At 52.7% G+C, this 23,454-nt stretch overlaps 1 protein-coding gene across 1 annotated transcript; it reads right to left on the bottom strand.

Annotated features, from left to right (window-relative positions):
* Positions 1-23: 23 nt before the first annotated feature.
* Positions 24-23,224, bottom strand: Ehd1 (EH-domain containing 1). Its single transcript, NM_010119.5, has 5 exons — positions 22,742-23,224; positions 18,805-18,902; positions 5,494-5,906; positions 2,423-2,587; positions 24-2,046 (listed from the first exon to the last, which is right to left on the bottom strand). Exons 1-5 carry the CDS (start codon positions 23,143-23,145, stop codon positions 1,522-1,524), a joined length of 1,605 nt encoding a protein of 534 aa, NP_034249.1. The 5' UTR covers positions 23,146-23,224; the 3' UTR covers positions 24-1,521.
* Positions 23,225-23,454: the final 230 nt, after the last annotated feature.

Below are 23,454 nucleotides of genomic sequence, written 5' to 3'. Positions count from 1 at the left end.
GGAAAAGACAAGGGAGCATGAGAGGCTTTGGCACAATTAAACTTCCTTTAATGCGAGAACCAGTCTTCATTCGGCCACTCCCTCTACAGCTGAGGATGACATCTCTCTCACCCTCAGCCAAGGAGTGGAGGGCTGAGGCAGGGAGGTAACAGGCCAGGCTGGAGCTCACCCTCAGCAGGGCCCAGAACAGTGCTGGGGGGTTGGCAGGCAGCTCCCTGAAGCCCACCTACAGTGTCAGAGGAGCAGGCTGCAATGCCCTACCCAGCTCAGTGGAAAGCCCACCCTGACAGCCAACCACTGGCCACAGGATGTGTCCGGGTCCCCAGGCTACAGTGGGGTGACTAAAGTGGTCATTTGCTAGCTCAGGCTTCTTACTGCTCAGTCTGGGGCTCTCAGGACACCCAGACCTCCTTGGCTCAGCAGAGGAGGAGAGGAAGGAAATGACAGGGCGAGGGAAGGGGCTGGGTTTTCCCCTGTCGTGCTGCATGGACACTACACCCAGGCCAGAGCCACAGGCTTCCTCTTACCAGCCCCAGACCACCCCAGGTCACAGGGCCTACTGCCTGTCCCAAGGCAGAGAGGGGCTCCAGGAAGCTGCCATAAAGGTTGACCTTGGGGCGGGGGTGGGGGGGCTACATTTCAGACCCCTCTGAGCAGAAGCTGGGATGACCTCCCCTCAGCCAGAAAGCAAACTCAAGCCCTAGGATGTCAGCTCTATGCTGGCTCTGGGGTGGAAATGCTCCAAGGCTGGAGTATAGGAAAGAGGAGACAAAAATCACAGTTTTGAACGAGTGATGTAAGTTACTCAAAGTCTTGGTCAAGTATCAAGTGTCACTACAGAACACTAAGTAGCTTATGCATTTTCCTAGACGTCATGGACTGTCTCGCAACTCCTCCTGCCTCCACAACAAATAACAGTGGTTGGGTCTTCTACCTGTGGCTGCTGTGCTGGCTGGGGTGTCAGGGGATGTGGACAGAGTAAGGTGTGCACCCCACAGCACAGCAGAGGACTGGAGCACAGAACACGGCTAGCAGGAAACAACCTGCTGCCCTTGAGGGAGCCCCAGTCTAAAAACAAGCTGAAGGAGCAGGGACCTCCTGCTTACACAGCCCTGGGGCATCGGGCACAGGGGTGCCAGGGTGGGGTGGAGAGGTGCCTGGCTTGGATAGGGGAGAGGATGAGTGTGGGGCTGTCAGACAGAAGAGGCAAGAAAGAAGGCTGCCTCTAATGTTATATATTAAAAATATCATGGTTCCTGTGCACAAAATCCCACTGTTCATATCCAAGCATCACCCATGCCTCCCGCTGAACCCCGGAACAGCTTTAAAAGAAAGATGGTGGTTTTCCTATTCAAGAGCTGAGGAAACACCGCTCAGTCTTTATGGACCTTGAAAAATGGTGACCCTTTCCCTCCCCCAATTTCTGCCCCTCCAGGCCCCAGCCCACCTGGGCAGACAAGGAGCTGGTGGGTAGAAAGTGGCAGCAGCCCTGGGGGTTGTAGGGTATCTCAGGCATGGAAGTCACTCGTGCCTCCGTTTGGAGGGTGGAATGAGATGTGGAGGAAGGTCAGCGGGCAGCTCGTGGCCCTCTAGCTTCACCTTGATAAGGTGGTTGGCCAGGGCAAACTCCTCGTCATCCAGCAGGCCATCCTTGTCCACATCTGCCAACTTCCAGATCTTCCCCAGCACTGTGTTGGGCAGCTTGGACTTCACCATCTCCTTCTTGGCATTAGCACCTGTGATCTTGCCGTTGACAGGAGACAGTGTGTAGAAGATCTCATCATAGGTGGGCTTGTCCTTGCCAACTACCCACTCAACATCATCAATGCCCTCGCCAGCCCCCTCGCCGTAGCCATGCCCAAAGGGCCCATTCATGGTGCCATCAAAAGCACCACCCTTCACAGCCTGTGAGGGCATCAGGGACTCCTCCTGGCGCACCATCACCATCAGCCGAGCTATATCGTTGGCCAGCATATCATCCACTGTATCCAGCAGCTTGGGCTTCAAGGCCTGGAACTTGCTGAAGTCCTGGGTCTGCAGGAGTTCCTGTGAGTGTAGAAGGAAGGAGAGGCCTAGATGGGGCAGTCTTCCAGACTCCAGACTGAGCTAGACTATCCAAGCAGGGGAGTGGGGCTTCCACCTACCAGTTCAGGCTACTGAGCTAGTGCCACAGGCCTGAGCTCCTCACTCTGCGTGAGGTCACAACTGCACTATCCCTGCTGGGCTATGAAGATTCACCAACAGCCATGCCCCACCCCAAAGCTGAGTCACCACATTCCCCTTTTTCGTGTCAGTGTCTCGACCTAGGTCAACTCTGACTCAGATAGGGAACTGGTGACTAACCCAGCTGCTTCCTTTTGTAGAGGCCCTGTTCTATAGAGCTGGGTACCCAGCCCCGGGCAGGCTGGCCTGGTGACTGTACCTGCATCTTACGCAGGCTTGGGAAGTCGCCGGAGGAGATCTGGTGCTCCCGCTCGATCTTCTGGTAGATCTCTCCCAGGTTGTTCACCAGCTCTTTCTTCTTGCTCTCTTTCCCGAAAACATTGGGCATCTCCTTCTTGAGGGAGCTGATGATGTAGGCATGGACCTGAGGGAGGAAGCAGTGGGCATCAGGGACTTGCTTGGCACGCTGCCCTCAGGGCTGTCAAGGCCTCCAGTGCCTCAAGCTCAGTGCTCGGGCAGGGGAGGAAAGGGTGCCTCTAACACGGCACAGAAGATGGACACTCCTTCTTGTTTTTGTTTTTCAAAACAGGGTAGCCCTTGCTGTCTTAGAACTCACTCTGTTGACAATGCTGGCCTCAAACTCAGAAATCCTCCTGCCTCTGCTTTTCAAGTACTGGGATTAAAGGTGTGTGCCACCACTGGCCTGGCAAAAACTATCTATCTATCTGTCTGTCTGTCTATCTTCTTTGTATATTGCTGTTTTGACTACATGTATGCCTGTGTGAGGGTTCTGGATCCCCTGGAGCTAAAGTTACAGACAGTTGGGGGTGCTGGGACTTGAGCCTGAGTGCTGCTAACTGCTGAGTCATCTCTCCAACCCATTCTTGTACAAGTCATGGTGACATTCTAGAGACAACGACTCTAGAGTCTGTCATAAGATGGGTGCTTAGAGGCACTCCCTTCTCATGCATCCAAATCTACTGTGGTCAGAGGAGGCTCAGAGGTTTGTCAAGAACTATGTGAGGACTGCAGAGAGTGGACTACAACGCAGTTCTGCCTGTTTTCTCCCCGAGCTGCCCCCTCCCGATAATAAAAGCAACACATTGCAGAGCCATAGAAAGTTGTGAATGAGCCTCTGCCAGACATATATCTGTACAGTACATGGGAAGTCCCAAGTAGAATCCCACTTGAGTGATATGCCATGTGCCATCAAAACAGGCCAGGATGACTCAAGATGGGGAAATTCCATCCAGAGCTCCCCTCAACACACCCACTGCTCCCTGCTCAGCCCGGGGCAGTCCTTTTCAATCCTGGGGTTGGCAACTTGGTTCTTCCAAGAAAGCTATGGCAGGCAGATCATACAAGCTCAGTCACACCTCTGTCTGCCTAAGCCAAGGAGTTACTTTCCCTCCAGGAAAAGCAGGCAGAGGGCTAAGAGCAGTGAGGAGGACACTGGAGACCAGAGGTTCCAGGCGTGAGGCCTGTGGCTGTGAGAGTTGAGTGCTGCCTGACAGTTCCCTAGGACCCTGGGCCAATTCTCATGATATTCTCATTGAGTTCCTTTCTCAGAACTGCTCAGCTCACAAGGTGGCCATACATGTCTAGACTTTTGGAGATACTGAAAACCCCCCAGCCTAGGACCCTGTAAAGACGATGGGAAATGCCATAGGCTGGCTGCCACCTGGCCAGGTACTTGAGAGTGACAATGGCTGATACTTGGCAGTAGTAAAGGACAAAACATCAGCCTTGGTTTCCTGACCAAGGCACCCCCAAATATTCCATGACTGGCCTTGAGCAGAGGTGGGGGCCTGGGATCTAGTGTAGGGACAGCAGCCTCCGCACTGCAAACAGCAGTGGGGACGGGATGGCTGGGAAGCACCTTCTCTGGCCTTGAGGGGATTGTGTCAGTGGCCATAGGCACTTGGTGGCTATCTCTCCCACTCTATGCGACCCAGTCAGTTGTAAACACCCCCGACTTTGAGATGCTATCCTGGAGACAGGGTACCTCATAGGACAGGTCTTCTGAGCTGAAGGCCAGCCCCTTTCCAGAGAGGGGCCAGGCGAGAACCTACTTTTGTGTTTTGAGACCATGTCTTGCTATGTTGTTCAGACTAGTCTCAAACTGTTCAAGGGATCCTCCTGCCTCAGCATCCAGAGTAGTCTGATGATGGGTTCATTGTGGCATCTGCTTAGAGTCCGTCCATTTTTTGAAGAAACTGAACTATGTCTAAGCAGCTGAAGGGTCAGTGGGAACCCTGCTAACTGTCTGGACTGGTGCACTACCCTAGCATCCACTCCATGTCAGACCTTCATGTTCAAAGGGGTCACCTGAGCCATTACTGGAACAGTCCCTCCCAGTGACTATCTGGGCAAGCCACAATGCAGAGCCTCCTCCCCTAAGTCCACTGGTGGCACTGATCTTCACTTCCTAGCTCTGGCCATTCTGAGCTCTCATGCAGGCTTAGTGGCCACTAAGGTTCCTGGGCTTCAAGCGCCTCAGAAGCTGGTATTGGACCTGGGCCCCGCCTGAGCTCCCACAAATGGGAATAGGTGTTTATATGGCCTGTGCAGACAGCAGCCTCCAGGGATCTGGACGGTAGCATCCAGCACTTTCTGGGCCACCGACTGGTACCATCTTTTCTCTCGCTACTTCCTGTCCCAGCTTACCCAGCATGTCCTACGGAGGCCTCCCAAATCCCATCCCACCAGGATGGCTCCGCAGACCTCCACTCAGGCGGAAGCCTGTGCCTACTGAGCAATACCAAATAACCAATGCTTCTTTGTATGTGCATTGTTCTTCCATGAAGGCTTGAATGGAGGCTGTGTGTCACTCCCTACCCAAGTAAGTCCACACTGTTCCGTGCCAAGCTGAGAACACTAGACTGCAATATACCCCAGGGGTTTGTTGAAGCCAAGCAGGCCAGCACATCCCACTTGCCGTGTCCTCCTTTCTTCTGTAGTCACTTCTTGTTTGGTATTTCTAAGGGGTATGCATGTTCTCCGCACTCTCTGATCTAGGTAAGGCATAAGCCTCAGAAAGAACAGGCTCAGATGACCCAAGTAAAGGACCTTAGTGAGTCACAGGCTGCACAGTGGGTACATAGGACACACAGATAAAGTGATGTTGCAGCGCCCATGGCCTACCTTGGCCCCAGATGCCAGCCGCAGAGCCCATGGCTACCTTGGCCCCAGATGCCAGCCGCAGAGCCCATGGCTACCTTGGCCCCAGATGCCAGCCGCAGAGCCCATGGCTACCTTGGCCCCAGATGCCAGCCGCAGAGCCCATGGCTACCTTGGCCCCAGATGCCAGCCGCAGAGCCCATGGCCTACCTTGGCCAGCCTGGCCCGCTTGATGAGGTCATTGAGCTTCCTGAGGGCGGCGTTTCTCGGCAGAGACTGGATGTCTTTGAAGAGGTCCTGCTCCTCTGCCTCGAAGAGCTTCCGGTTGTCAGGGATGAGCAGTGGGTGTGACCAGAAGGAGCCGATGTAGACTCTGACCACCTCGGGGGTGTTGATGATCTTCCCCAGGGACCACATGAGGGCCCCGTATACTCGCATCAGCTGCTGCGTCTCGATCTGATCAGCCTTGTTCAGCACCACACGGATCTTGTCCTCGTGATTTTTGAGGGCCTTGATGACTTCTGAGAACTCGTCTGAGATGTCCAGCTTGTGGGCGTCGAACAACAAGATGATGCGGTCCACACGCTCTGCGAACCACTCAAGGACAGCCGCAAAGTCATAACCTGAGGGAGGATCAGGAGAGGGCTCAACACGACTCCAAGGCCCAGGCTGCTCCAGTGCTTCCGAGCACCAGTGTGGCTGGAAGTTCTAGGCCGGAGGTTATTTTGTAAATTCCTAAAATGCTCTGATCTGAACACTACTATACAGCCCAAAGGCACGCTCACCGCACACTCACGGTCTTTCTTGCCTCAAGGGGTATTTTTACCCACATGACATGCACAGATGCTCAGCCAAAGCATGCTACTAGTTTATACTTAACAGCTCACTCAGCACAGTGACACAGGCACAGAGAAACCCGCCAGCTCTGTGCCCCGAACAGCGCAGTGACAATAAGCAGCAGCAATCAGCAGCTGCCATCTATCTGGTGTCTAAACATCAGATCCTTGTACAAGCCTTGCTCATTTTCTACAATAGGGGCTGGTAAGCTCAGGACCAAAACTGGCCTATCATTTGCTTGTATGAATAAAGTTTTATTGAAACAAAGGCACTCATTTACATGGCTACGCCAACTTTTGTCTGTAATAGCTGAGTTTGATTGTTGCAGCAGAAACTAAAAGCTCTACATAGCTGACAATACTAATTCAAGGAAAAGGTTTGCTGACTTTTGTTCTCCAACAAGCCCTCAAAAGTACCACAGACCACTTCCCTTTTGTGTAGGTCTTAAATGCGTCTCTAAAGCCAAGTTGCTGACTCTAGTCCTGAACCTTACTCTGTGCTGTTTCCCATCCCAATTAAAGTGACCTTTGCCATCTAAGACATCTATGACAGAGACATAACTGAATTTCCCCATTAATGACTGACAGTACTATTAGCCAGGCATGGTGGTTGGTACATACTGGAAATCTTGGAAAGCAGAGGCAGAAAGATCAAGGTTGGGCTGGTGAGATGGCTCAGCGGTTAAGAGCACTGACTGCTCTTCTGAAGGTCCTGAGTTCAAATCCCAGCAACCACATGGTGGCTCACAACCACCTGTAATGAGATCTGACGCCCTCTTCTGGTGTGTCAGAAGACAGCTACAGTGTACTTATGTATAATAATAAATAAATCTTTAAAAAAAAAAGAAAGAAAGATCAAGGTCACCCTTGGCTACAGAACACATTCAAGGACAGCATAAGTGACATGCAACTGTTTTGAACAAAATACCCCTCATCCCCCCTACACCCCCAAAAAGTATGATTTCGGGCCAGCAAGACGGTTTGTGTGTAAAAGCACTTGCTGTTCATGCTGCTGACACGATCCCGGGAACCCAGAGGAAGGAAGAGGGGCAAGCACAGAAAGCTGTCTTCTTGGTCTCCACAACTGCTCTGTGGCTCCACACACAAGTAAATAAAACTTAAGTGTGAGTCTCGCAGTTTTCTTCCTGAGGACTGGGACGGCAGGTACTGGAGGGAGTCATAGCCTGGGCGGCAAGAAGGGAAGTGGCACGGCCGACATTGCAGAGCTGGTCGCTTTCCACGTAAACGTAGCTCAGGGACTTCTGGACCCTGTCTGACAACTGTGCTTCCCTGCTGCTCTCTCCCACTGCTCCCAAATTTGAGACCCCTGCCTGCCCGTCAGGAGCACAAGCAGAGCTGGGAAGACTGGAAACAGCTGCGCAGAGCCTCATGACAGCCTGACCTCTCCGCGGAATCTGAACACTGTCCTTCTCTTTGCCTGGACTAAGTTTCCTGTCACTTACTGAATGTTCACAGGTTCCAGGTCACCCCAAATGTAGGCCAGCCCTCTGAGAACCACTTAGTACTTCCCAGAAAGTTGCCAAGACCCCAAAAGATGAGCCAGGGAAGCAACTCAGAGAGAAGACAGTCTGGAACAGGCTGGTCCAGCCAAACTCTTGCCTCACAAACCGCTCTAGCACTGGGAAAACTACTCCAAGCCCAACCTCAGGAGGGCTGACGTGCAATCTTCAGATGCAGGAGACAGACAGACAGACAGACAGACAGACAGACAGACTGACTGTAGGGGGAAGTCCCGAGGAAAGGACAGTGTCCAGGACTACACATGCTGGCACAGGATTCCCCACCACCCCGTTCATCAAGGCCTGCTGATGCTGCACTGTACAGCTAGGGGGGGTACCACTCAATGTTCCCCCACCCTGTGTATAAAGCTGGGGTGGTGGCACTTCGAAGGTGCTAGGCTAGACAGGCCAAGCAAAAACAAAGTTCTGGGTTCAATTCCAGGCAATACCAGGAAACAATTAAGAAGAACAAAGCCAATGAGATGGCTCAGCTGATCTGGGTGCTTTCCATACGAGCCTGGCAGTGAATTTGATCTTTGGGACCCATGTGAAGGTGGAGAGAGAACCCTTCTCTACAAGGTTGTCTTCTGACCTCTACATTCTTGACACACAGGAACTTGGGGGCACATTAGTCAGCCAATTGAGGCTACCTTGAAGGCGGAGGTACACTGAGCTGCAGTCGGTGTGCGGCTGGTTCAGTGTCAGAGCTTCAGGTATCAGTGCACAGGGAGGGCCAGGTCACACTGCATTTCAGCAGCCAGTACAGCCAGCCAGTTCCAAAGTACAAGGCCCTCCTTGCTCCCTGCAGCTGGCTGGGAGCAGGGAGTGGACACCGGAGGAGTGAGCTGTCAGCAGAAAACCAGAAGGGAAGGTCTAGAGCAGCAGCATAGCGGGAAGCAGAGGCCAGGAGAGGCAGCTGCTGCCCAGGGCTCTGAGCTGTACCCCAGCTGAGCCCAGAGCCTGTCCGGGGCCCTGAGGCCTTCCTTGTACGTGAGTTCTAGGAACACAGCACTGCTGAAGAAGTGCTGACTCAGGAACTGACACTCCTGCTCACCAAAGAGAGGCTCTGCTCCTTCCCACTCAGCCCATTTGGCCCCATCCAAAGCTGAAGCTACCTCACACAGCAGGGGCAGCAGCGAGGCCAAACCCCAGTTCCTGCGAACAGGGAAACTCCAGGCCAAGCACCACCAGTCCTGTTGGCTTTGGCTAGGCAGTCAGGCCTTCAGCAGGGAAGCTGAGGTCACCTTCCCAAGCCCTGAGCACTATGGCCCCAATCCTTTCCCCTCTGGTGGGGGAAGGGAACACTGAATGAGAGCGATGGGAGGAGGCCCTTCCCCTGGCCCTCCCGCCCGCCCGCCTGGTTCTCCGCAGCACTGCAGTTAGCTGGGTTGGGTTTGCTTTTCCTTTTTCTAGGGGACAGAGTCTCACTGTGTAGCCCTGGCTGGCCTGGAACTCACTAGGAGACCAGGCTGGCATCAAATTCAGAGATTCACCTGCCTCTGCCTCTCAAATACAGGAATTAAAAGCATGAGCCATCATGTTCAGCTTCATTAAGTCTCTTCTTCTTTCTCAGGCGGTGAAGGGACCTTCCCGGTTAATTATTTTTGGAGTTTAAGACAGGCTTGGGCTGGTGAGATGGCTCAGTGGGTAAGAGCACCCGACTGCTCTTCCGAAGGTCCAGAGTTCAAATCCCAGCAACCACATGGTGGCTCACAACCATCCGTAACAAGATCTGACTCCCTCTTCTGGTGTGTCTGAAGACAGCTACAGTGTACTTACATATAATAATAAATAAATCTTTAAAAAAAAAAAAAAAAAAAAAAAAGACAGGCTATTACTCCATATTCCAAGCAGGCTTCAAATGGTGGCAATTCTCCTGCCTCTGCCTCCTGAGGGGCGGGATTGCAGATAAGAGCTACCATGCTTGATTTTTCTGAGGTCACCTTCCAAGCCCGACCGACTATGGCCCCAAACCTTTTCCCTCTGGTGGGAAACACGCTTTGGGTGAAAAGAGAGCACTCTGGGTGACCAAACACATCACTGATTACCCAAAGGACTGCAGCCATGTTGACACAGGCATGTGACTCTATGACTGTAGGCCACCCGCAGGCCCATCTGGCACTATTGAACCGATTGTCCCTCATTACACTCAGGTGTCTTATGTGGATTTAGAGAGAGGACACTGGTTTCCAGGAGCCCTGGACGCCAAAGGGTGGCAATGGACATGGAGCCCAGGAGAGCCACGCAGTCACAAAAGCAGACTCCCGGCTCTCGGTGAGGAGTTCAAGCTGGTGACAGAGCTGGCAAAACAGCAGGCCGCAGGGTGCGTGTCCGTCCCACCCACACAACAACATAAAGGTAGCTGTGTGCACACACAGAGGGAAAGAGTATCTAACAGGGGCACCCTGCACCACCGTCTGGCTAGAGAGAGCGGACACCAGTTTCCACCAAGGATACAGAGCACACAGCTTGAGAGGATAGACGAGACGGAGAAGCCCACCTGCAGGGGGAGGGACTTCAGTGGGGACCAGAGACATCTCAGATAAGGAAGGAGTGGCCATGTGAACAACTGTATGACAAGCCCCAGCAGCCAGGCCCACCTATGAGGAAGCCAGGGGGCGATGCAGAGAAGACACTGGGGCCAGGGCCAGGGTGGAAGGCAAGGTGGCAGTGCTGACTGAAAGGTTTTGGGAAAATGGAACAGTGTGATGGCTCACAGCAGTGCAGCGGCACCAAACCCCACTGCTCTCCAAGACGGTGGGAAACGGTACAGCTTATATAGTAGGTACATTTCTCCAAAATTAGAAAATAAAGGAAATTCAAGTATGATAATGTGTATTTCTAGTCCCAGCACTTGAAAAGTAGAGGCAGAAGAATCAGGCATTCAAGGTCATCAGTGGAGAAATAAGAAGTTAGGGCCAGCACAGGCTGTATGATATCCTGTTTGTTTCTAAGACAGGGTCTCACTATGTGGCTGTCCTGGAATTCACTATGTAGACCAGGCTGGCCTTGAGCACAGAGGTCCTCCAGCCTCTGTCTCCTGAGTCCTGGGATTAAAGGCCTGTGGCCACACACAGGGCTGATATTCTGCCTTTAAAAACAAAACTGCAAACATAAGACAGACGTGGTGGCGCACACCCTACAGTTCTAGCACTTAGTCCACGGCAAGCTGATGCCATCCAGAGACGATCCTGTCATAAAAAATGAAAACTCGGGGTTGGAGAGATGGCTCAGCAGTGGAGAGGACCAGCTGTTCTCCCAAAAGATCCAGGTTCCTTTCCCAGCACCCACATGGCAGCCATAACCCCAGTTCCAATAGGTCCAATACCTTCTTCTGGGCTCCAAGGGCACCAAGCATGTTACAGAAACATGCATACAGGCAACACATACATAAAATAATAACTTTGAAAAATTAAAAACCACTGGGCAGTGGTGGTGCACGCCTTTAATCCCAGCACTTGGGAGGCAGAGGCAGGTGGATTTCTGAGTTCGAGGCCAGTCTGGTTTACAGAGTGAGTTCCAGGTCAGCCAGGGCTACACAGAGAAACCCTGTCTCGAAAAACCAAAAAAAAGAAAAAAAAAAAAAAAAAACAACAAAATTACAGCCGTGGTTAGGGAGTAGAGAGGAGCACCACAGTGGAGCCTCACGGAAGTGCAGTGCTGAGAGCTGACAGGAACCGAAGCGGGCCCAGGAGCAAGCCTCCCTCAGGCCCGCTACTGTGCGAAGGGAGCCCAAATCCAACCAGGTGCTGCTGGCCCGCCTACAAGTTAGTTGTCAGGAAGCTGACAAGAGGGGGTCAGAGGTGGGAGCCGGGGCTGTGATGAAGCACCCCACCCCGCAGCAGCACCCTTTGAACGAACACAGGTAGTTCCATCAGCCAGGGAAAGCTGCTTCATACATTCCAAAGATTTCTAGAACATAAAACAATGGAGTGTTTGTTTCCCATACACTCTTGTTTCCTGTCATTCAAACTGCACGGGTCTCACTCTTTCTCACCAAAGAGCTACATCACAGTTTCCAATGGCACTGGCCCTGGAGACAGGAGCCCAGACTTGGGACAAGTCACAGAGAGGATTCCTCCTGGTTAACTTAAGGAAGGATCACTCCAAATAGCACAGAGGCTAAGCAAGGGGCCTCCGCCCCTAGGCATTTGCCCTAGGGAAACAAAAGCCAGGTCCAGTACACAGATGTTCCTGGCAGCTTGATTCAAGAGTGCTTTGGACCCACGGTGGATAGCCCAGACTTCCTTCTAAAATGACAGCAATGACAAGAGGGGAAGCCACCCCTCCCCGAGAGCAGCCTAAGGGCTTCGATGTGGTCCACCCGTCAGTCAGAGCCTCTCTGAAGAACAGGAAGCTTTAGGATCTGACTCCATCCCCAGAAACAAGCACTTCTGAAAGGCACAAACCCCAACCTCCTTAAACATGGATGACTCGCACAAGGGTCAGGTCCATCAAAGAAAATGAACAGTACCAAAGGGTCTATACTGTCTGACCTCACCCACTTCAGAAACATTCTGGAAGAGGCAAGCTTAAGCTTCAAAGACAAATGAGTTCCCGGGATAGGGAGAGGGACTGCACAGGGAACTTTTCCAGTTCAAAGGATGCTCTCTATCCTAGTAGCAGGGGATATGGCTGTTGCACAAAACGATTCTTCAACATGTAACCTGGCCCTAAATAGGTATAACACACCTACAATATAATGGAGTAAGTGATGGTAAAGGGTTTGGAGGAAGTCAGACACTCCAGTTGGGCCCACCCCACATTTCAGCCTTCAACTCCCTACACTCAGGAGGCATCTGGGCCACTCCAGCAGGTCACGTATCCTCTCTGAATCCCCAGGCCCTTCTCTATGACATGGAAAGAGCAGGTTCCCACCAGGAGGCTGCTGGAGGCTTGGGTGCAGTGCGGGCCCCGCAGACCACCAGCACTTTGTCAATGGTGCAGTGCGGGCCCAACAGACCACCAGCACTTTGTCAATGGTGCAGTGCGGGCCCGATAGACCACCAGCACTTTGTCAATGTTTGCTCCCATTTGTCTGAGGCATTTGTACTGGGCCCAAGAGGCTCACATCTGATGGATGTGCAGGCAAGGGCAGCTTCTAGGGCGTGAAGAGGGCTGCGGACCCCAAATAGAAACCCAACCCTTGCAGGCACTCGGGCCAGCTGCTCCCTAGTCTACCACCGACTGGCAGCCTGAGAAACAGGTGCCAAGGCCAGCACAGCCTGGTACGACGCCTCCACAGGCAGAGTCTGCGCGCCCACAGCAGAGAGCGAGGCCAAAGCAACAAGCTTGCCTAGAGAGGGGGAGACAGGGCAGGATGGGGGTTGAAGGCTTTGAGCCCAGTCAGCTCTCAGGGGATTGAGGAGTCTGAGTAGAAGCCCCGCTGAGGCAGTATTGCCTAAGGTGCCTCGGAGACATTACTTATAAAACAGTGAAGTCTGGGAAACCCTGGGGTTTTTAGTCTCATCATTAACTGGCAGATATTCATTTTGCACACTTAATTATGTGCCAAGCATTAGCTAAGAGCCCAGCATACAGAAGTCCCTAGCACAGTTATCAGCAACTCTAAGAGGACCGTGTGTTCTGGTCACTTGGCTCCTGCAGTACTGACTTGGAAGCTAAACCTGTGTTGTCCTATGTGGTAGCCACTGTGAAACCAGGGTACAGTACTGAGCCCGGCTCCACACTGATCCCTGAGATCTTGTCTACTAAATAGCCTGAGCCTGAGCTGGAGCGAGTCTATGCAAGCACCTCAGAAAAGCTACTCAGGGTGTAGCCCTCCTTCTGGTCCTGGCCTCCAGAATGCATGAATGGGAGTCTGGGCCACAAGTTCCATCCAACCTCTAGGAAGAGGATAGCTTCGGTGGAGTCTGGAACCAGGACATCGGGTAGGAAGGCAGAGAAAACCCAGGGAGCTGGCCCGCCCGACTGGCCCCGAGCTCTGTAAGCTTTCCCTGGATGGCCTGGGTTGGTATCTGGCTAGAGGCAAGGCACAGAGGGAAGACAAAAGATAACAGGAGAGCTATCAAAGCCTTACTCCTTTTCTGGACTAGGGTCAGCCCTTGGTTGCCTGTTTCCAAGAAGGCCAGCTTAGCAACAGCCTCACCAGGGTCTGACCCCAGTTCAGAGTCCATTCCGACAGTTTCTCTGAGCTACACTGCAGTGTGCAGAGAGCCCCCTCCAGTTTGAGTCCCCCAGGCTTATCTCCTCAGATGGAGCTCCCCATCAGAAAAACACTGGCTTCCACCTATACAGGGCTACAGAAAAAAACAGTGAGGCACACAGACGAGGCAATGCTAGCAAGAAGGCAGGCACCAGGCCAGACAGGATGCTACTTGTTAACCCACGCTGAAGCCATACTCTCTTTGTTGATATTATTTTTTGGGGGTCAAGCAAGGCACAAAAGTTACACTTCCGGCCACAGTCATATAGTGACAATGATGACAAAGAACACTGGCACGTTCACTGCCACTGCCCACAGAGGACTTACACAAGAAGACCCCAATCCTAGGCATGGTGGGACTATGTCATGGTAATGATCCTGGAAGCCCAGGGCACCAGCCTCACACAGCCCTGGATGCCCTTTGAATCCCTTTATCAGTCACACGGGTAGCACTCAGGAACAAATGGTGCTCCTAGAGGCCACTGTTCCCTGCTGACACAAGAGAATGTTATCTCTCAAGCAGCAGCAGGTTAGCAGGCCAGGCAAGTGAGCCTGGGACCCCAAAGGGGCACAATTATCAAGGGTCTCTAGCAGAGTCAGGGAGTTTGACCACCGTGGTCTATGCCAGTCCCACTTATCTCTCTAGATTGAATTTCCTGCACATGAGGGACCATGGGGGGAAGGATAAAAAGTCAGGAGGGGAGTGGGAAAGCAAGAGTGGGAATGACCCCAGAGTTGGCAACCTCTGCTCAAGTACAAGCGACCTCTGGGGGATATTGTATTTCCCAAAGATCAACTACAGACTGCGGCAAGGCTGCCATCTGTGTAGACCCGAGCTCCTCGGGACCTACCTTCCTGAGAGGGACACACCTGCTTTCTGCTCGGGAACAGGAGCATACTCTCCCACTCGGGTTCCCTGTGTACACAAGGAAGGACCCGACTGGTGGGTGGGGCCTGAGAGGGGTCCGCCCTCATCCACAAGCCAGTGACATCTTACTCACCACCATAAAAAGTTCACCCCCAGTTCCTAATTGGGGGACATTTAATTGGGGACTACAGAACTATGGAGGAAAATGGTTTAGAAAAACTGGTTGATCTTGGTCTTCTCAAATACAGAACAACCTGGTTGCAGGGACTCCTTTGCCACCTGGGAGGCACAGCAAGCCACAGGCCTAGGGTGTCATGTCACTTGCAGGCTCCCTGAGCATGTCCAGTCTAAGTATGCTGGTATCCTCTATAGCCCCAGTTGAAATGCTGCAGAGGTAGGGTGGGGGTGGGGGTGACTCAATGGTCACAGCACTGGCCCAGCACGCTGGAGGCACTGGGTTCCATCACAGCACATTCATAAAGCATCCCTTGGGTGGTTTTCTCAGATAGCAAGAAAGTTTAGATCCTGTCATGTCTCTCCTAACAGAAAGCACTGTGAAAGGCCACACTCCTGTGGCCCCAGTGGCCCGCTGGGGATCCCAGGGCATAAAGTCCAAGCTGCTCTTGCCTGGGCACACTGAGGACGGCACAGTCAGCAGAGCAGATGAACCACGCTGGGACACGCTGCAGAACAGCCGCTCCTTTTCAGGAGCTCACAAGGGCCACCGGAACCTTAAACCCTCCCTACCCCATCCCTTTCTCCAAGCCCGAAGGCGGCACAAACAGCAGAGCTCTGGCCAGATAAGCCTTTGAGGGTGAACTATTGTCGCTTATCTGAGGCTGTGTTCTCACCACACAGCTAGCCGGCTGGAGTCTGGTTCAGCCAAAAGATAAGTCTGTGGGCCTCAAACAATGGCCGCTCACCTCCGCCCAGGGCAGGCTGGATGGGCGCCTCCCGCACTTCTCTTATTTAAGAGAAATGTACTTGGATTTTCTAGCTCTCCTCTGGCTTTGATGAGTTACTTTGGGTCATTTTATAAGCATACAAGGACAACAAGGACCCCAAACCTTTCCCCTCCAACATCCCAACTTCAGCCCTGAAGGCCCCTGAGTAATGGCATTCCAGCAAAAAAAAGAAAGAAAGAAAGGAAGGAAGGAAGGAAGGAAGGAAGGAGGGAAGGAAGGAAGGAAGGAAAGAAGGATAAAGGAAAGTGTGATGCATGCCAGGCGTGGTGGCATACAGCTGTAATCCTAATCCTAGCTCTGGGGAGAGACAGTTTGATGACAGCCAGGACGGCATAGTGAGACCCTGGCTCCAAAAAAAAAAAGAAAAGAAAGGTGCACTGCTTCCCACGCTTTTGATTTTCTTTTCACCTTGGTGACGAGACTTGAACCTGAGGCCCCATGCATGCTGGTCAAAGGCTCTATCTGCCAATATTGTTTTTAGTCTTCCTTCCTTCTGTGTGTGTATACACGTTAATGAGTCTGTATATATGTGGGGCCGGGGTCAGTATCAGAGCTCTTCCTTTGTTGGTTTGGCAACAGGGTCTCTCCCTGAAGCTGGAACTCACTACTTAACTAGACTAGCTGGCCAGTGAGCCCCAGGCTCCTACCTCTGTTGTCCAGTCCTGCGGTTAGTGGCATGTACAGCCATACCCAGCTTTACAGGCGCAAGCTTGTGTGGCAGGCACTTCACCAACTGATTCATCTCCCAACCACCTTCTAACTTTTATGTGGGGACAAGTTCTCACTGATGTGCTGTGAGCTCGCTCTGTAGCCCAGGCAGGCCTTAAGCCTGCGATGTTTCCCATCCTCCTCAGTCACTGGGGTTACAGGCTTATACCACCTGCTCAGTACGCAGTCTCTTAGAAACAGACTAGAAGAGCTGCAAGAAGAAACGTGGCCCCTGCTTTTTTGCAAAGGATCCCAAAATCTATACCTCTGAACTTCCAAAAAAGTCACTCATCAAGAGTGGGTGAGCCTGAAAGCTTAATGGGAGGCAGTCATGAGGCCCACATGCAATCCTGGCATTCGAGACGGTGAGACAGATGGAGAAAGAGTTGGAGGTCAGCTTGGGCACCATGAGACCCTGTCTCAAAAGTAAAAGCTGATCTAGCAGCTTCTAACCTGATTAGAGACAGTCAGCTTACTGCACTGTAAGTCTGATGCAACACCATGCTGGCTGGGGCCCCCACGACTGTAGAAAAGAGGAGAGAGCCCACGCCTAGTACAGCGACAGCAGAGGCGCTCGGTGGCAGGCTGCTGGCTTAACATCCCCCACCATAGGGCAAGGGCCAAAGGAAAGAGTAAGTTAATGAAAAACAAACTAGAACCACTGGTGTTTGTAGAGTTTGAGAATGGACAGAATCCTCCTGCCTCAACTTCATGAATGTAGAGATTAGAGCTGCTATACTAAGCTCTTGTATTTTTCTCTTTTCTTTCTTTCAGACTTCTAAATGACATCTACAAATGTGCGTGTGAACACTCCAGCACACACATGTAGGTCAGAGGATGCTTGTGGGAACTGGTTTACATCTTCCATGATATGGATTTCAAGGATTCAACTTAGGTCACGAGGTGTGTGATCCCTTTATATGCTGGCTTGTGTGTGTGTGTGTGCTGTCACTGTCTCTCTCTGTCTGTCTGTCTGTTTGTCTGTCTGTCTATTATTCTCTCTCTGTGGCAGTACTGGGGATTGAACTCAGAGCCCTGTGTATTCTAGGTCAGTGCTCTCTCCATAAGCTGCATCTCCAGAAAGGCTCTTTATTTTATTTGCTCCTTTGCAGTGGCTAACCACATCTGGCCAGACCTTGATCTTCTCCTAGAAGGCATTTCAACCTAATGCTGGTGACCATCCCTCTAAAAGGTCCAGAGATAAAACAAAGACAGGGTCATCCTGAACCAGGACTTCGCGCAATGTGACAAACACATGGGAGGTAGGGGGCCCTGGTCTGTGTGCTCAGTGCTGGGATACATCTTGAGGCTCCAGCCCCTCTGAGATGGGGGTCTTGTTTTGTTTTTGAGACAAGGGTTTCATGTAACCTAGGCCAGCCTAGACTTGCTGTGTAATGGACCCTTCAGAAATGACTGACCCTCTTGCCTCTATTCCTGCCCATGTGATGGAATTAGAGGCATGTGCTACCACACTTAGTTCATGCTGTCCTGGGGATTGAACACAGGGCTTCTGCATGCTAGGCGGACAACTGAACTATACCCACAGTCCTCCCTGCCTCTTTTAAGTACTTTTAAAAGGTGTTATCTTTATGTTTATGGAAATAAAGTTCTATTTCACTTAAAAAAAAACATGGCAAAAGGCTAGGTGTGGTGGCGCACGCCATTAATCCCAGCACTTGGGAGGCAGAGGCAAACTCTGTGAATTTGAGGCCAGTCTGGTCTACAAAGCAAGTTTCAGGACTACAGAAAAACCCTGTCTTGAACCCCCTTACCCCGCCCCCCAAAAAGAAGAGTGGATCTGGGGAAAAGGGGACATGGGGAGGGGACTTCGAGGAGAGGAGAAAGGGGAAACTGTGGTTGGAAAGTAATATATGAGACAATTTTTAAAAACATGGCAAAAGCTGGTCAGAGTTGAAACAACTGGACTGGCCAAGGCACTGGGGCCTAGCAGGAAAACCCCTGCACTAGGGCCAGGCCTGGGAGCCTGCTGACTAGCAAGGGCTAAGCAAATGTAAGCAAATTCCCACCTGCGCTGGGCCCGAGAAGGCTGCATGCACAGTATGGCAAGTTTCTCCTCTTGCCTGGCTGGTGCACACACTGGCTGAACTTACTAGGAACTTACATGATACTGGGAGGCAAACTGTTCCCGTGCAAACAGAGACAAGGAGTCCAGGGGGCAATCAGCACTGACTGGGGTACTTAGCATCAGGCCATTTCCTGCTACTTTGCTTCACAGCCGGAGATCTAAGCCTCCTGGGTCCAAAAGCACCTGTGATCTTAGCTGGACTATTCCGGTCACCTGACCACAGCGAGGCAGCTGTGGCCCCTCAGGTCACCACTGTGTAGATGAGGTATGAGGTAAGAAGTCTGTCATCTGAACACACTACAGTGTTTAAAGCCCGGGGCTGGAAGAAGCCCAGGGCAGCATGGGGCGTGGCTCTCCAGCAGAGCCCGTTACCTCGGCTGATGCGCTGCTTCTCCCCAGACAGGATCCCAGGAGTGTCAATGATGCTGATGCTGTCCAGTACTGGGTTGGGCAGCTGTGCACACATGAACCTGCAGGACAGCAACGCCAGAGATACATAAGGGTGGGACAGGCACTAATCCAGGTATCAAGGGAGGGCTTTTCTCCCCCTCCTCCCTCTGGACAAATGAACTGGAATCACTATCAGAAGTGTCCAGCTTTAGAGCTACAGTCCTTCCCTCGCTGTCCCCCTCTTCTCCCAGAGTTCAAGAGTTCAGCTTCCCAGACGCTGACTTGTTAGAGAAAGCCATATGAGCTCGGATTGTGCTTCAGTTCTAAAGGAAGACAGACGCCTGACACTGAGAACTTGCAATTCCACCTTAAAACTTTAACCTGGGTATGGTGGTGCACACCTAATGTCCCAGCACTTAGGAAGCAGAGGCAGGAGGATCAATGCTAATTAAGTTCCAGGCCAGCATGGTCTACACAGAATGACCCTGTTTCAGTGGGCCAGGGAGATGCTGCTCAGTGGGCAGGACACTCGCCACGGAGCCCTATGACCTCAGTTCAATGTTCAGAGCCACACGGTGGAGGGAGAAGGCTGCTCCACACCATCCGCTGACCATAAGTGCTGCAGCAACTATGCTTGCACAGAATAAATAAATGTAAAAGAAACCAGTAACAAAGGTGGGCATGACGGCGCATGCCTTTAATCCCAGAACTAGGGAGGCAGAGGCAGGCGATCTCTGTGAGGCTGGCCAGGTCTACATAGTTGAGTTCCAGGACAGCCAGGGTTATGTAGAGACCCTCGAAAAATGAAACAAAGCAAAATAATAACAACATCGATAAAAAAGAAACTCCAACCATCTAGCTAAACTCCCCCACACTAAAAGAAGCGTGGTCTCTTTCTGTGTGTGGGCAGAGGTACACGGGGGCTAGAGAACAGCCTCAAGTGTCTTCCTCTACCTCACTTAGACAGAACCTCCCACGGATTCAGCTAGGCTCACTGGCTGGTGGGCCCCAGGGTGTACCGGGATCTCTTCTTTTTGCTACCCTACTCCAACCCCTGTGCTGGGATTACAGGCTTGCAAAAACAGTTCCAGTATGTACAATATTTAAAGGGTGCTGGAACTCTGAACTCAGGTCTTCACCTTCCCACTGAGCATGCCCACAGTCCCTGCTGCTGGAGCCAGCTGCTTGAAGCTGCAATGAGCCAGCAGTAGTCAGCGCTGTGGAAGGGGTACAGACACACCACTCTTTCAAAGTCAAAACCAGCCTAGGAAGAGAAAGCCAACAGAGGGATATTAGTGAACCCTGGGTAAGGGCTTAGCTGCATATCAGAGTTCCATGTTGAGCTAGGAGTTTAGCAGAACAGCTCAGAGCAGCTATCAGCTGATGTAAAGGGTGGGGTTCTTTAGTGGACAGAGAAAGGGCTCCTTTAAAAAGCTCTCTGAGCAAAGAAAATACAGACGCAAGGTCTGCCAGATACAGGCTTAAAACTGGGCTTTCCCCAGTGGGGAGCAAGTAAGTGAGTGTCTCCTGTGGCTCCACACCCCAAGTTATGATGGTGAGTCTCCCCATGGGCCGGGGACAGCAGGCCAAAGGGAAAAAAAGCACTGTGTCCAAGTGTAGCAGAGCCCAGTGCTGTAAGTCACTGCACACCACACCTCAATTCCCCTTGCCTGGGAAGAAATCCTCTACTCAATGGAGAGAGAGTGAAAGAAAGCCAGAGTGGAAGTGGAGCTGGCGCTGAGAAGTAACAGACACAAAGAGGTCCCATAGGCACATCTGCAGGTCCATGAGAACCCACTACTCCGCAAGGCCCGGTAAGGGGACCACAAGAAAGGCAAGAGGCTGTAAGGATGTCTCCCTAGGAACAGGGATGGGGAGTTGAGTCCTTAGGACTAGTGGGTGGGTCCAGCTAAGCAAGCAGGGGCGTTCACAAACCCCTTTTGGGATTGCTTTATGCCTGTCTCCATTTGTTCCTCTCACTATCTCTGAGCAGCCCTGGGGGGGGGGGGCTAATAAATCAAGTTCATGACTCAATGGGTCCCTTTAAGAGTTCCAGGAAAAGCTGTATCAGCCAGAGAAAAGCCCCCTTTGTTGTGCCCTCCCTGGCCAGAGGCACATCCTGACACAGCTCCGGTCTTGGACTTCACCAGCATTTAGAGACCCTCTGGAATTGGTGGTGGCAAGAAGGAAATGGATGTATAGTTCTTGGATCCCTGTACCCCAGGCCAGACCTCCTAAGTTGTTTCTTTTGGGAGGACAGAGGTAGTAGTGAGTGTACAGGGTACACAGCCTTATTAACCTTGACAGTTCAGCAGGACCTAGGATTCATGAGTTACTGAGTGAGCTGGGGGCTACTGGGATGGTGTGGGCGGTCCTCTAGCCCTTTAAGTTCTGAATTTCCACAGGTGGGAAACTGAGAAGGTGCCAAGTTCCTCATTTCACAAGAGGTCTGCCCTCACAGTGAGGTGAAGACAGAGGAAGGCAGCAGCAGTTGGAACAGCAAGTCTTCCAGTCTCTCCTGAGGCAGAGACCTAAAGCATGAACGAACTCCTTAGCCCAGCAGCCAAACTTCTCTCAAGACCAAAGGCTCCCACCAACTGCAATCTGAGCCAATGGCCTACCTACAGGGGCGGCAAAGCTCAAACATCCTTAGGCAAAGGCTCCAGGCTAAGGGGACTTGAGCATAGTATACAACCCAGGCTGTCAAGCACACACCATTATCATAAAACAAGATAGGCTGAAATTGCCTAGAAGGGACAAAAGGACGTTAAAGATCAGCTCCTTGAAAGGAGGCAGGCCTGGCAGCAAGCTTGCTCTAGAACAAGCTGGCCCGCCCTGTTGGGCCGGACAGTGTCTACAGAGGAATGTGCTCACACAGGGCGGAGACCTGGAAAGCAGGATTCACATTCTTTCCAAGGCTGTTCCCCTAGGCAGAATGCAGAAGTCGAAAGGCATGTAGAGTCACTCCTTGAAAGAGGGAGCAGAGAGGGCAGGGTCTGTGAGTCCTGTCATACCTCCTGTGGGAGGAGTCTGGGATGCCCCAATGCCCTTAAAGATCCTGGGTGTTAAGAGCTCCTCAGGCAGGCCACTGTGATTCATTCATAGCATCCTGAGGGGCTGACTCTAACTCACCGGGAACTGGTTAAGCTGAGACTCCAGGAGACACACGAAGTCTATCCAATCTATCCTAGACTATGGGTCTGGTCATTTCAGGAGCCACAGTGTTACCACCCCCTGAAGTCCCTGAAGTCTCCTGAGGCAACACTGACTTAAGCTTTTTTTGTTTTGTTGTGTTTGAGACAGGGTTGTCTCCTGTACTCCTGGCTGGTTTGGCATTCACGTAAGTGCTGCTTTTAGGAGGGGTGTTGGGACTCCTTCATCCCCTGCCTTCAAAGGGGGCTGCCCCCAAATCAGCAGACCAAAGCATAGCCTCCGCGCCCTTCCTACACAAAACCACTGGTCCCTGGAGATGTGACGCAGAGAGTGACACACTAGCAAAAGGAACATCTAAGTCTCGAGGTTTCCCAGGACACACACTTTAAAAACGGACCCCAGAGGAGGAGGGGGATTCATGAGAATGAGCTGGGTGCCTCCAGAATGAGGAACAAGAAAGGGGGGACAGCAATGGTTCATCTTCTCACAGCAGCCCCCCGCTCTGTGGGAAGTAGGTCTGGGGTCTGCAGGAGGATGTGAGAGTTAAACTGAAAACCTGGAAGGTTCTGGGAATGACAGAAGCCAGAAGAGTGGACGATGCCTAGTCTCTAACTTCTCTCGGGTAGTTAGTGGGACGCAGCAAAGCCGGTGTCCCTGGGAGTGGTCGCCTAGGGTCTGGCGGGGGCTCTCGGAGACAAAGGCCGGCTGGGGGCAATGGCTCCGGAGGCCTTTGGTATCCTCGCGCTGGGGGGCAAGGGGTGGGTACCTGTTGAGGAAGGCGTTGCCGAAGGCGTTGAGCTTGCGGAAGGGGCGCCGCGGGTCCACGACGAGCGCGTTGCCGGGCACCACGCCCTCGGTGGGGCCGTGCATGACCGCGATGAAGGAGTCGGTGGTGGGCTCCGGCCCGATGCGCATCCCCGGGAAGTCCTGCTCGATCAGGTGGCGGATGAAGGTGGTCTTGCCGGTGCTGTACTGGCCGACCAGGAGCACCATCGGCTTGTTGTCGAAGTCAGCGTCCTCCAGCGCGGGCGAGTGGAACTCGTGGAAGCGATAGTGCTCCTCCAGCGGCAGCAGCTTCTGCGCGTACAGCTGCCGCAGCCCCTCGGCCACCGTCTGGAAGAGCTCCGGCTCCTTCTTGCGGCGGGCATCCTTGCTCACCCAGCTGAACATGATGCCGGAGACGGGGCTGGCTGCTACAGGACGGAGCGGTGGCTGAGCGGGACTGGGGCGCGCGGCCGAGGAGGGGCCGGCCGGCCGGCGGAGGGCAGAGGGGCAGGGGGCGGGGCGCTGCCCGCACCGCGCAGGCGCAGGCTCGAGGGCCGGCGTGAGGACCACGACAGCGCCCTCTGCCGAGGGTCGCGCGAACCTCGTCGAGCCGCCCCTTTATAATAAGCCGGAGCCCGGCGTTCCCGCACGCTGGCCGCCGCCTCGAGGCTGGCCCGAGAGGAGGCGGGGGAAGAGCCCTCCAGGCCCCGCCCC

Source organism: Mus musculus, chromosome 19 (genome assembly GCF_000001635.26).
Source record: "Mus musculus strain C57BL/6J chromosome 19, GRCm38.p6 C57BL/6J".
Classification (NCBI taxonomy): Eukaryota; Metazoa; Chordata; class Mammalia; order Rodentia; family Muridae; genus Mus; species Mus musculus.
Note: the sequence above shows the minus strand (reverse complement) of the source record. Positions and strands in the feature narration are given on the sequence as shown.